The 14,079-nt window shown below is 39.0% G+C and overlaps 1 protein-coding gene across 6 annotated transcripts in view; it reads left to right on the forward strand.

The window, feature by feature from the left end:
- tex2 (testis expressed 2) overlaps positions 1–14,079 on the forward strand; it is a 102,185-nt gene that overhangs the window by 81,530 nt on the left and 6,576 nt on the right. For 4 of the 6 annotated variants that reach the window (XM_072241921.1, XM_072241920.1, XM_072241922.1 and 1 more), the window contains 3 exons: positions 2,448–2,580; positions 9,787–9,912; positions 11,241–11,450. In XM_072241921.1, coding sequence (XP_072098022.1) covers positions 2,448–2,580; positions 9,787–9,912; positions 11,241–11,450 — 469 coding nt within the window. The remainder of the gene's footprint in view (positions 1–2,447; positions 2,581–9,786; positions 9,913–11,240; positions 11,451–14,079) is intronic. The other 2 variants (XM_072241923.1, XM_072241926.1) reach the window with 1 other exon arrangement.

Below are 14,079 nucleotides of genomic sequence, written 5' to 3' on the forward strand. Positions count from 1 at the left end.
TGTTAAAGGTCTCTGCCCAAAACACCAATTATACTTTTTTTCCATAGATGCTGCCTGGCCTGCTAAGTTTGTCCAGCATTTTCTGTATATTGCTTGGATTTCCAGCATCTGCAGATTTCCTCTTGTTTCTGTTGTCCTGAGTATATTACACAATATGTAAAACTGTACTCAGAACCTGCCTTACTGTTGGCAGTATCAGTTTTTCTCCAATTGAATGGGGCTTTCTAGATTTAGCAATGAGCAAGAAAATGTTGTATAAAGCACAGAAAGTATAACTGTTTTGTTTTGAAGTGTTTTCATTTCTGAAAGTTTTCACGTAGCAACTGAAAATAAGCTGAATTCTTGTTCACTTTATCCGTGTATTCTCTTCAACTGTTCAAGGAGCCTGGACGGTTTCATTGCCTAATTTGAAAAAACTTTTTCACAAAACAGACACATTGGCTGTTGTTGATTGCTTGGTAATGGTATAAATTCATATTTAAGATACTCCATACTATACTGTGTACACTTCTTTCATTTGGTCTGCTTTGGGACACGACCCGGTCATGGACAATTTAAACGCTGGGTCAGAAAGACTAGGAAGGCAAGTGTTGGGACCAGAGGTGAGGGTCGGGCCGATTTCATTCACTCTCCCGCAATGTTCACTCCTCTCTGCAGCGCTGAGGCTGACAGTCTGCTCCCACTGCTCTGCTGTGTCTGTGAGTTTCATGGCGGCTTGCCCCACTATATGATGAACTTGAGACCGAGGCTTTGGGTCTACTCTGGCTACTCTGGGGATTTGGGAATATGGACTCAGTTTGGTTTGGAATGTTGTTGTTTGCTTCTATCACTTGCATGATTTGTGGGGGGTTTCCCCTCTTTCACTGCGCACTGGGTGTTGGTCTTTTTCTTAATGGGGTTCTTTCCGGTTTCTTTCTTTGTGGCTGCTTGTAAGCAGACAAATATCAAGGTTGTATAATTTATATATATTTTGATAATAAATGTAATTTGAATCTTTACATCTTTTGAATCTTTCTGCCATTTTCATTATGGATTAACAACCAAGGTCGAACACCTGATGTTTTAAGTTCACTGTGATCAGTAAAGGGAAAAGTTATTACATTGTCACAACTCAGGCAAAACCCCGCTTGAAGGTACATAAAGTGGGACTGTGATATCTTGGTTGGCCATGGGCTAATGAAATGTGGTCAAGACCATTTTGAATCTGCCCTTTCAAACTTTACTGCATTGAACTCCATACCGTAACTTATAGGAATTTTGCCACTTGTGATTACGAGTATGGGAATCATATTAGCTAATACTGTACTACAGTAGTAAGCAGTAATAATGTGCGGGCCAGGCCCAGAAACAACATGATTTCTTTAGTCCAGATTTCTCATGGTACGCTAAATACAGAAGTGTCACATTGCTTTTCAACAACTATAATGTGCTTTGAGCAAGGTCGAAGAACAGTGGATTAGCAAGAGATGAGGTGATTACGTGATCATTGTGAACAGTAGCATAGCGATTAGCGCAATGCTATTACAGCTCAAAGTGTTCTGGAGTTCAGAGTTCAATTCCGATTTCGTTCTGTAAGGAGTCTCTGTGTGTCCTCCCCGTGGAATGCAAGGGTTTTCCCCGTGTGCTTCAGTTTCCTCCCACAGTCCAAAGACATACTGGGCAGGTTAATTGGTCATGGCAAATTGTCCTGTGATCAGGTTAGGGATAATTCGGGTTGTGGGGTTGTTAGGTGGTGGGACTCAAAGGGTCAAAAGGACCTATTCCATGCTGTATTGCTAAATAAAATAAATATAATTTATGATGCACTGAGTATTGAATGCTTATAATTAATTAATTTCTTAAATTAAGCCTGTAATTCCTCAGCTCCCCCCACCCACTTAGAAACTCCCACCGCCCTCAGGGGGACAGTTTCGCCCACTTTGGGAAACATTACTTTAAACCATCTTTTATAATGCTTTTTACATTGTGAATACATGCTGGTATTTATCTATGCATGTTTTATTCCATATCTGTTCTTTAATCTTTAATTTTATTTTTCCTTTATAATTTATAATTGGTGAATTTTGTTTTGTGTTTTATGTTGCGACCAATACACCACAAGAAATTCCTATTGTATATGCTCTTTATAGATATGGCCTGACTTGCTGTATATTTTCAGCAGCTTGGGTTTTTAGTATAGTCATGATTTGAATGCATTGCTTGAATGGTGGTGGAAGCCGATTCAGTTGTGGTTTTCAAAAAAAAACTTACCAGATTGAAGGTAAAGAAAACAGAAGGCAGCAAGCAAAGTGGCTCCAATAACTATCCTATGTGTTGTAATGATTCTGAGAGCTTTATTTCTGTTAATTATTAGCTAATTAATACAAGTCCCAGGCTGTTAAAGAGATAAATTTTACATAAGGGACACGTGTGATTTCCTGGAGTTAGTCACTGTTTATTTTCTACAGGACTGTGGATTGATCTGGAGATTTCTTACAATGGTTCATTTTTAATGACCTTGGAAACCAAGATGAATCTGACCAAACTGGGAAAGGAATCTTTGGGGGAAGGATATAAAGTAGGCGATGTTGGCAAAGAAGGGTAAGTTTTTAATGAAATGCAATTTTGTTTTTCTACTGCATAGGATTGGCCAAGGATTTTGTGTAACAGGTAATACATTAAACTACTTCTCATATCACATATCACATATCAAGTTAGACATTTTGACAATTGATTTAATAAGATATTTGGCATTGATACTCTGCACAATTCCTTCACTGAATAGGTCAACATTTTTTTTTACTATATTCCAAAGTCTATCTGAAAGTGGGAGAAAATCAGGAAAGATAATATTAGCTCGGGTTTTTTTGTGAACAGTGCTAAGTTGACAGTGCTTGCTCCTGATCTTGATTTTAAAATCACCTCCCACTTAACCTTCAGCTGCCAGCAAGAACTGAAACTGAAAGATGCAAGGTCTTTCTACTGCCTTCCTTCCCTTTTGACTTGTAGCTTTCATTCAGCCATAAACTGATAACACATGTGATCAAGACTGAATCCCCAACAAAAATCATGAAGATACTGAGAGGAGGATAGATGTGTTGCAAAATTCACCCTGCATTGCCGAGAGAAAGAGAAGCAATATTTATGTATTCTCAAACTTTTAGAATCATTAAGAGACTGGGGGAAAGTTGAACAATTTTAAACTATTTGACATCTAACTTGAGCTGATTTCTTAAAATAATATACTGCTATTGGAAAAATACTCTTGCAAAATCTTTAAAACAAATGGACCTTTTTCTTCCTTGTGGAACCTTATGGCCCAGTTGACCAAATGGCTTTATAAATTACTGTCAGGCACAAATACCTCCACATTCATTCTATAATGAAGTGAACAATTCCAAACCAAAGCCTTATGCAGGGACAACATGACTTCCTAACTCTCATACTCGATATACCAACTGATGAAGACAAGTGTGCCTAACAACCTTCTTCATGAACCTATCTACTTGTGTTGTCACTTTGGGGAGCTTTAGACTTGTGCCCAAATGTCCATCTGTATATCAGTACTCCAAAGGATCCTGTCATTTACTGTACACTTTCTCCTTGTTTTTGACCTCCAAAGTGCAGTATTTCACACTAGTCCAGATTAAGGTCCGCCTGTCATTTGATTCCCTTCACTCTGCCCGATGAAAAAGCCAAAAAATGTGAAAGGTGAACACAGCAGGCCAGGCAGCATCTCCAGGAGGGGGTACTGTCGACGTTTCAGGCCGAGACCCTTCGTCAGGTTGCTTGAATTTCCAGCGTCTGCAGAATTCCTCGTATCTGTGAAAAGGTTGCTTTAAATTGGCCTAACCAGGGTGAAGGGTTCCTGCATAATCTGGTTGTATAATCAACATCTAAGATTGATGTTGACTTCAGAATATCAATTGTGTCGTGTTCCCACTTACTGCTATGGATTAAAATTATCGCTAATACATTGACACATAAACCTCTGTTTCAGTTATTTGAAAGATACGTAATTTATATCCTATTCCTTTAAAAAGTTATGATATTTCTATTTCTGAAGTCGAATCAGCATTTTATTTTGTTTTTACAGATTTCATAATTAAGGGACGAATTATGTAATATTACGACACTGTAGAAATGTTGTACTATGCATCCGTTATTCTTACTTTAGGTTAAACTTGCAGAGTTTTTACAGCACAGAAACAGATTTTCTGGCCTAACAACCATAAGCTGTCTTTTTCTACCATAGAGATTTCCTTTGTCTTGTACCATCTAGAAATGCCAACTTGTGCAATTTTACTATTAAAGCTAAATTTATAAGACTTCTAGCTTGCAAAGAAGCAAATTCTCCCATTTTTTGTTCATGTTCCTACCTTTACATAATGTGGTAAAGTAAAACATTGTCTTGATAAACAGTATGAGAATCTGTTATCAAAATATTCATTTGACTAGCTGGAAAAAAGTTGTGCTGCTGAATGGGCAAAAGCTTATGAAAATGTTAGGTTGCCTTGTCTGCATTTGCTTTAGATTAAAGATCCAGTTAGCATCTATGCACTAATGGATTCTTAGGTTTTCTAGTTGGAAGGATGGGGCCAATGCAACAGTGACATATCTATAAAAGTGTACATATCAAAAATATCTCTCCCATTTGCTCTCTGACTTGAAATCAATACAAGTGGGGCACTCTTTCTATTTCATGGGATATTTGTGCAGGTATGCATTTGAGACTGGATTGGTTGTTTTTGATTAAGGGATAAAAATGTCATCTTTAATTCTTCCCAGTTCACAAAATCTGCTTTCCATCTCTCTGAATTGTTAAGTCTCTCATAAGCAGTTTAAATGTTTATTGAACCTTATTTAATACAGACAGTTTAATTATATCAACACACACAAAATGTTGGTGGAATGCAGCAGGCCAGACAGCATCCATAGGAAGAAGCACAGTCGACATTTCGGGCCGAGACCTTTCATCAGGACTAACTGAAAGAAGAGATATTAAGAGGTTTGAAAGGGGGAGGGAGAGATCCGAAATGATAGGAGAAGACAGGAGGGGGAGGGATAGAGCTAAGAGCTGGAAAGTTGATTGGCAAAAGAGATACAAGGCTGGAGAAGGGAGAGGATCATGGGATGGGAGGCCGGGGAAGAAAGAAAGGGGGAAGGGAACACCAGAGGAAGATGGAGAGCAGGCAAGAAGTTATTGTGAGGGACAGAGAGAGGAAAAAAAGGGGAAAATAATAAATTATTAAATTAATAAATACGGGATGGGGTAAGAACGGGAGGAGGGATATTAGCGGAGGTTAGAGAAGTCAATGTTCATGCCATCAGGTTGGAGGCTACCCAGGTGGAATATAAGGTGTTGTTCCACCAACTTGAGTGTGGCTTCATCTTGACAATAGAGGAGGCCATGGATAAACATATCAGAATGGGAATGGGACGTGGAATTAAAATGTGTGGCCACTGGGAGATCCTGCTTTCTCTGGCGGACAGAGCATAGATGTTCAGCGAAACGGTCCTACACTCTGTCTGCCAGAGAAAGCAGGATCTCTCAGTGACCACACATTTTAATTCCACGTCCCATTCTCGTTCTGATATGTCTATCCATGGCCGCCTCTACTGTCAAAATGAAGCCACACTCAGGTTGGAGGAACAACACCTTATATTCCGTCTGGGTAGCCTCCAACCTGATGGCATGAGCATTGACTTCTCAAACTTCCATTAATGCCCCTCCTCCCGTTCTTATACCATCCCTTTATTTATTTATTATTCCCCCCCTTTTTCCTCTGTCCCTCTCACAATAACTCCTTGTCTGCTCTCCATCTTCCTCTGATGCTCCCCTCCCCGTTTCTTTCTCACTAGGCCTCCTGTCCCATGATCCTCTCCCTTCTCCAGCCTTGTATCCCTTTTGCCAATCAACTTTCCAGCTTTTAGCTCTACCCCTCCCCCTCCTGTCTTCTCCTATCATTTTGGATCGCTCCCTCCCTCTCCCCCTCCCACTTTCAAATCTCTTACTATCTCTTCTTTCAGTTAGTCCTGACGAAAGATCTCGGCCCGAAATGTGGACTGTGCTTCTTCCTATGGATGCCGTCTGGCCTGCTGCGTTCCACCAGCATTTTGTGTGTGTTGCTTGAATTTCCAGTATCTGCAGATTTCCTCATGTTTGCGAGTTTAATTATATGTTCCACTAGAAATATATACCATATTACTATGGCTAAATGTAGTAATAGGTAGTATATACATTTATAAGGGTGTAAAGGGATTTAGCAAGTATCATTTTTATTTTAAGCCACCTGGATTAATGGTAAACGTTGCTGTGCAGTGGAACAGCAATGTTATTATGTATGTGTTACAAGAAGAATTTATTTAAGACATCTGCTTAAAGCTAAAATACTAGTCCTTGCACATTGTGTGCATATCTCAGTTGAAAAATGGTCTTTTTTCACTAACTTCTGTTTATACGTTTTTTCTTCATTTCTCCATTTATAATGTGTTTGATCGGAATCATCTGTGGATTTGTGTGATTCTGGTGAGTGGTAATTGTAATATACAATCCATATACCATTTGTAACATGGGGAAATGCAGATATGTCAACATCTGTTCAGGAAATAAACATCTGTGTTGTTCCTTTACAAAGAGTAAAACCCATTGTTGCTTCATCTTTGCTTGTGCATGGGAATTATGTCTGTAATGCAGTATGTTAATAAAGGGGCATCGTCATAGCAAATTGCTTACGAAGACATTATCATTTCTGAATGTACAATTATGTAGTTTACATAGAAAAGTGTTGTGTCTTCATTTGATGTAATATAATTGATACTAGTGACATGGTTCTCCCTGGTGACGATTCCCCTTTACATTCTTGCATTTTGGTAAGCATGCAGTTTATTCTAATATTTCTACTAATTCTATTTTTCCAAGGGTTTTACATTGATCACTAAAGCAACCCTGTTGCCTGGGTAGATTAGCATTTTATTTAAGGGGTTCTCTATTGGAATTGTTCCTGAATGACCAGTGATAGTAAATTCAATGTAGGGGTTGTAATAAAGAAGCTTGCAGATTAGGAACTTGGCTGTGTGTTGCGTGAGAAGGAAAGACTTAGATTACAGAAAGATATAGATGAGTCACTTGGATAGAAATCTACTTCAGACCTGTATGAGCTAATGGATTTAAGAACATGAAAAAAGACCAGCGAATGTATAATAAATGGGATTCTTAAATGCACATAGGGAATTTGACTTGAGCTCCTGTAAGGTGGCAACTCCAGTATTTATGGTGGTAACAAAGGCCTACAGCATACTTGTCTTTATTGCTCATGGCATTGAGTATAAAAGTTGGGAAGTTATATTGCAACTGTATAAATCATTTGTTAGGCCACATTGAGAACATTGTGTGCAGCTTTGGTGGATTACAGAAATAATGTAAAGGCTTTAGAGAAGTTCATTAGGATATTGTCAGGATCAGAAAGTATATAAGGAGAGGGTGGACAAACTTGGATGGTTTTCTCTGGAATATTAGAGGCTAAGGAATGGAAAGATATATAATTGTGAGAGGTATGGCTGAGGTAGATAGTCTCCCTCCCACCACCCCAAGGTGGAAATGTTGACTACTGGAAGGCATAGGTGTAAGGTGAAAGGAGAAAGATTAAAGGAGATGTGAGACACTTTTTTGAATAGAGTGATAGTAATGTTTAGACCATCAGGGGATGTGGAGATAACTCTGTGCAGGAAACTGGGATCGGAATAAGTTCAAAATCAGGTTTATTCTCATTGTCTTATGTGATACGATTTTTTAGTTTTGCATCTATCATCAGCAGCAGCATAGTGCAAAATCATAAAGTTACTAGAAATTGCAAAATAAATAATGCAAAAAAATACCAGCTGCTTTTCATAAGTAGAGGAAATTGAAAAAAAATGTGACTTTTTTTCCTCTTAGGGAGCAAATATTCAGGCAAATAACAGAAGTGCAAGAGCAATTGGATTATAGTGGGAGGAGATTTCAATTGTTGCTGTACTAACTGGGATCATTTTAGTGTGAAAGGCTTAGACGGAGTGGAATTTTTAAAGGGCATTCAAGAAAACCCTTTGAGCCAGTATATAAATAGTCCTACGAGAGAAGGAGCGAAACTAGACCTCTTCTGGGAAATGAAGCCAGCTAAGTACATCTCAGAGACATTGACCATAACTGTAAGTTTCAATGAAAGGGATAAGAGTGGTCCAGAAATTAGCAGTACCAAACTAGTAAGAACAGTTTGGTGCGGGTTTCTAAACCAGTCCCCTCTTTACACACGTGTGTGTGTGTGTGTGTGTGTGTGTATGTGTGTATATATATATATATATATATATATACATACACACATACATACACACACACACACACACACACACACAATATGAAATGCCCCCACTGAAATATACAGAATGTTTAAAGGAAGTAGTACAATGTGGTAGGCTTGTACCAGAGATCACTGTCTCACAATATGGAATCAGCCATTCAGGAGAGCAATGAAATGATTTTTATTTTCACCCAAAGAGGTGAATGTTTGGAATTGTACCCAGGAGAGTTATGGAGACAGATATATTTTTCGGGGAATCAATGAATACAGGGTTAAGGCAGGTTAGCTGTAAGGTACAAGAGCAGCCATTGTCTCTTTTGAATGGAAGAGGATCTATGGACAACTCCTCCCTTTGTCTTAGAACAGAAGTGTAGTCAGTTTTGGCAATATGGTATGCACTAACCATAATTTATTGTAATCAGCCCCCGATTGGCAAGATAAAATCAATAATTATGTCAACCCTTTAATTTGAAATATTGATAAATCCAAATTACAGGCCTATAAAGAGATGCTTTTGGCAAAGTTAGACTTCAAAAATTAATTTAGTTCTCTTTATGAACTTTGAAGAGGTTCCCAATTCGAGGGTATCTAGGAGTGATTAAAAGGTTGAAGTATCATTAAGATATAAAACTAAATTTTCAAACTTCATTTATACAGCAAGTCATTTGAATCTGTCCATCTGCTGCCTTGTAATCAATCCTGGATATTATCCAGTAACACAAAATTCAGATTTCAAATCCCACCACAGAAGCCGGAGAATTCAAATTAATCTAATTTAATAAATCTAATATAAAATGGTGTCATCAATAGCCACAGAATCACCGGATTATAAAGTCCTCTCTAGTATATGCGCGGCCATGATCTAGTATTGATTAATAAATTTATTGTGAACAAATTTTATCAATATCTATGTCTGTTTGGATCAAGGCCAGTTAAGGATAGGCGATAATTACTAGCCTTCCTGGTAGCACCATATCCCTTGAGGAAACATAAAACAGCATACCATGGTAAAGTTAGGGCTTACTGCTGCGAGTGTATGTGTGAATGCTAACTAAATAGAGTTGGGCTTGACCCAGAATCCTGACATTACCAGTTCCTTTGTTAAGAATGAAACAATACTGCTTATGTAATTACCTCCTATGCAATACTAACCAGAATGGGTATGGTAATGAAAAATAGTAGGAGACGGGGAGGAGGAGTTTTGAAGAACTATCTTACTTTCATCAATTTTTAGACCCATGGTGAAGATGTAAGTTATGTGCAAAAAGTTTTGTCTCATTCTGTCAACTTCTGTAAACTTTTATATACTTTGGGATCTAAATATTAATCTTTTTAAGGAATGAAGCTTAAACTGTTAATTTCAGCTACGCTCTGCATTATCCTAATTAATTTAAACTATTTAATAAAGAAATGCTTGGTTCAGAATGATTGTTAAAAGATTGTTTTCCTTTCTCTAATGCCCTTGAAAAAGGAGCAGACCAAAAGCCTACTGCCTCGCTGATAGTGATGAGGAGTCCTCAAGTGCTGGATCTTCAGATGAAGAAGATGCACAAGAGGTGTTAGCAGGAGACAAAGTGCTTCCAGCAGCAGCAGAAGGGTATGAATATCACCTACAACATTTTGAAGTAGTATACTGTAACTTAACTTAAATAGGCTTTCAATTATCTTTATTCTGGGTTTGACTTTTTATCATAGTTTAGCAGGTCCTATTTATTGAATTCCTTGCATTTAATCCCCATCTCAGTTCTGAAACACTCCTAAATGATTTTAAAATCAGGCAGCAAACACAAAATGCTGGTGGAACGCAGCAGGCCAGGCAGCATCTATTGGAAGAGGTACAGTCGACGTTTCAGGCTGAGACCCTTCATCAGGACTAACTGAAAGAAGAGATAGTAAGAGATTTGAAAGGGGGGGGGGGAAGATCCAAAATAATAGGAGAAGACAGGAGGGGGAGGGATGAAGCTAAGAGCTGGAAAGTTGATAGGCAAAAGGGATACAAGGCTGGAGAAGTGAGAGGATCATGGGACGGGAAGCCTAGGGAGAAAAAAAGGGGGGAGGGGAGCCCAGAGGAAGATGGAGAGCAGGCAAGGAGTTATATTGAGGGACAGAGGGAGAAAAAAGAGAAAGAAAAAATCGGGCAGCTTTCATTGTAAGCAGTGCTATTTATCTAATTGCTGTTCAGTGCACTGCATTCCCAAGTCCTTTGTTCCTCATTGCATGGCTGGATGGAGAAAAGCTAAATGGTGTGAGGAAACTTTGCAAGTTCTACTGAAAGGTCAATAATGTGATATTTTAAGTTTTTCTCTCAGACAAGCTGCCTAAGCTTCTGAGTACTATCAGCATTCTACTATCTAAACCATTTTTATCTGACTGCAGTTTGCAATTGAAAAGAGTATTCGGGCTTCTGATGATCTCAATTTTCCCTTGAGTAGTTGATTTCTTTCGTGTTAAACATGGAAGCAGATTTTTTCTTTCAATAATTGTCAGGAAAGAACTCAAAGTACAGGAAAAAGTGCCCCTACACTTTATAATGACCCAGTTATTTGGTGTTAAGGCTTCCACATTAGGTAACCAGCAGGTCCTGCATTTGCAGATGTTGATCTGCTTGTTTGAGGTGCAAGGTATGAATCTGGCTATATTTTGACTACTCTGTGACTAATGGGTAATAGAACCAAATTTTACACAATTTGAAGATGCCTTGGCGGTCGGTGTACACTCAATTTCCAGTGTTAGTGTATTTCTGTTGCCCTTTAAATATGCAACAGGATCCCTTATAAAGAGGTTATGAACAGCTGCAATTTTTTTAAAAATTAGATAATTCAATAAATGGGAAAACATGTCACTTAGAAATAGTTGTCACTGTGGAAATGTGATTATGCAAAGTATTCAATGACAAAAAAAGTAAATAATTTTCCTCATGCACAGATACGTGGGGGTACATCGACCAAGCAAGATTATGAGACTTGTGGATAAAATTACAAAGTCAAAGTATTTTCAGAAAGCCACAGAAACAGAATTTATTAAGAAGAAAATTGAAGAAGTCTCAAATACTCCGTTACTGTTAACAGTAGAGGTTCAAGAGTGCAAAGGAACACTAGCTGTGAATATTCCACCACCACCTACTGACAGAATATGGTATGGGCAAGTTTGGTTACAATTTTATTGACGCCATCTATGACTTTGTAGGATTTGGTTTAAATTCATCATTCAGTATTGTTAAGAGTCAAGAGTAACATAATTTGTACAGTTTTTCAGTGAAAGATATGATCCGTTAGCATTTATGAAAACAAAATTTTCTTTTGTCCACAAGTTTTGGTGAGACTTTGATTACCAAAATCATGTGTATTTTTTGTCTTGTTAGTCTCCCCTCCCGCTGTGTGTCACCTCTCTGCCCCTTTATCAGAGAGAGGTGAGCCTGGAGTACATCGAGTAATAGGGTGAACAATTAGTTTTTGTAGTACTGCAGATTATGGTCTTTCTTGGGGCCTTAGCTACTGCTTGATTGGTGAGTAGAGGGTGCTAATGCTCTTTGCTGAAGTAAGTGGGGGAGGGGCAGGGTCAAGGCTTTGCTGCTTATGCGTGGGGGGGAGTGAGGGAAACTTTGGGGTTGTAACGTTTTTACTGTCACTCATTTTTATGGGGTACCCTTCTGTTTTCATGGATGTCTGAAGAACAGGAACTCAGGTTGTATATTGTATACATTCTCTGTTATTCAATGGAACTATTGCACTATTGAATCTTCTTGATAGAGAGCCCAATTTTTTTATACAGGTTCAAAGTTTGGAAATTGTTTGCACCTAATGCTAGGAGAATGCAGTGCAATTGTAGTGTTTAAATAATCTTATAAACCTCTGTCAGATATTCTAACAAAAGCTACCAAGTTTGTCCAACCTCTCCTAATGGCACATGCGCCATCCCGGTAAAGTCTCTACTGAATCCCCTTCAAAGCTTCCACATCCTTCCTGTAATGAAACAACCAGAATTGAATGCAATACTCCAGATGTGGCCCAACCAAAGTTTTATACAGCTGCAATATAACTTCTTGTCTCATGAACTCATTGCCTTGGCTAATTAAGGCAATACATTGTCATTACCTCCCATTCAAGCTATGTAGCTGGCTTCCGAGAGCTATGAATTTGGACCCCAAGATTCTGCTTGATCCTTCATCAATATCAGTGTTAATGTACCTCTGTCCATCCTGTCAAGGGTCCTTTCATTACAGTGGCATGTAAAATCCTTTTACATTTGATCTCCCAAGGTGTAACACTCACCCTCAGCTGAACTAAACTTCATCTTCCATTTCTCCACCTACATCTGCAATAGATCCTTTTGGCAATCTTCTGCGCCATCCACAACACCTAAAGTTTTGTATTGCCTGCAAACGTTCCCCAAGCAGTGCGGCTGATCAACACCTGTGCCTACTAACCCACCCCTTAATATTTTTGTCTCTCTGTGCCTCTCTGCCTCTCACATTTATATTAATTGCATTTTTAAAAAATCTTACTGTGTTTCGTTTTGTGCTGCATCAGATCCAGAGTAACAATTATTTCGTTTTCCTTTACACTTGTGTACTGGAAATAACATCAAACAATTAAACAACTAACTCACCTATCCATATTTTTGTCCAAGTCATTCCTGTATATCACAAACAGCAGATTCCCAAATGGATCCTTGCGGAACCCCAGTAATTGCTGACCTCCAGCCAGAAATCTATGGCAATATATTTCTATCCTTGTAGTTGGTCAGGGTGATGGTAAAACAATGCCAGCTTCGCAGTATCAATAAACAAGCCATAAGTGAGGAATATAGAGATAATAGTTCACCTGCTCAGTTGTAGAAGCATTTCTCATATGTCATAAAAGATATCAGAATCAGATTTAATATCACCAGCATATGTCGTGAAATTTGTTAACTTTATGGCAACAGTACAATGAAATGCTTGATAGGTAAGTATAGAGGGAAAAAATCTGGGTTACATTAAGTATATATATGTCAATTAAATAGTTAAAATAAGTGGTGCAGTAAAACAGAAATCAAAAAATACAGTATGCCATGATAATAAACCTGATTTTGATGTTGAATTTGGCCTATAGTGCCAGTACTCTTCAGAGTTGCTGGTGAACGCAGCAGGCCAGGCAGCATCTCTAGGAAGAGGTACAGTCAACATTTCAGGCCGAGACCCTTCGTCAGGACTAACTGAAGGAAGAGTTAGTAAGAGATTTGAAAGTGGGAAGGGGAGGGGGAGATCCAAAATGATAGGGGAAGACAGGAGGGGGAGGGATGGAGCCAAGAGCTGGACAGGTGATTGGCAAAGGGGATATGAGAGGATCATGGGACAGGAGGTCCAGGGAGAAAGACAAGGCGGGCGGGGGGTGAGGGGGAACCAGAGGATGGGCAAGGGGTATAGTCAGAGGGACAGAGGGAGAAAAAGGAGAGAGAGAGAAAGAATGTGTGTATATAAATAACGGATGGGGTACAAGGGGAAGGTGGGGCATTAGCGGAAGTTAGAGAAGTCAATGTTCATGCTATCAGGTTGGAGGCTACCCAGACAGGTTCTCCCCCTGCCCCGCCCTTGGCTTTCTCCCTAGACCTCCTGTCTCACGATCCTCTCATATCCCCTTTGCCAATCACCTGTCCAGCTCTTGGCTCCATCCCTCCACCTCCTGTCTTCTCCTATCATTTTGGATCTCCTCCTCCCCCTCCCACTTTCAAATCTCTTACTAACTCTTCCTTCAGTTAGTCCTGACGAAGGGTCTCCACCTGA

The sequence above is a fragment of the Mobula birostris genome, chromosome 24 (assembly GCF_030028105.1).
Source record: "Mobula birostris isolate sMobBir1 chromosome 24, sMobBir1.hap1, whole genome shotgun sequence".
Lineage (NCBI taxonomy): Eukaryota > Metazoa > Chordata > Chondrichthyes > Myliobatiformes > Myliobatidae > Mobula > Mobula birostris.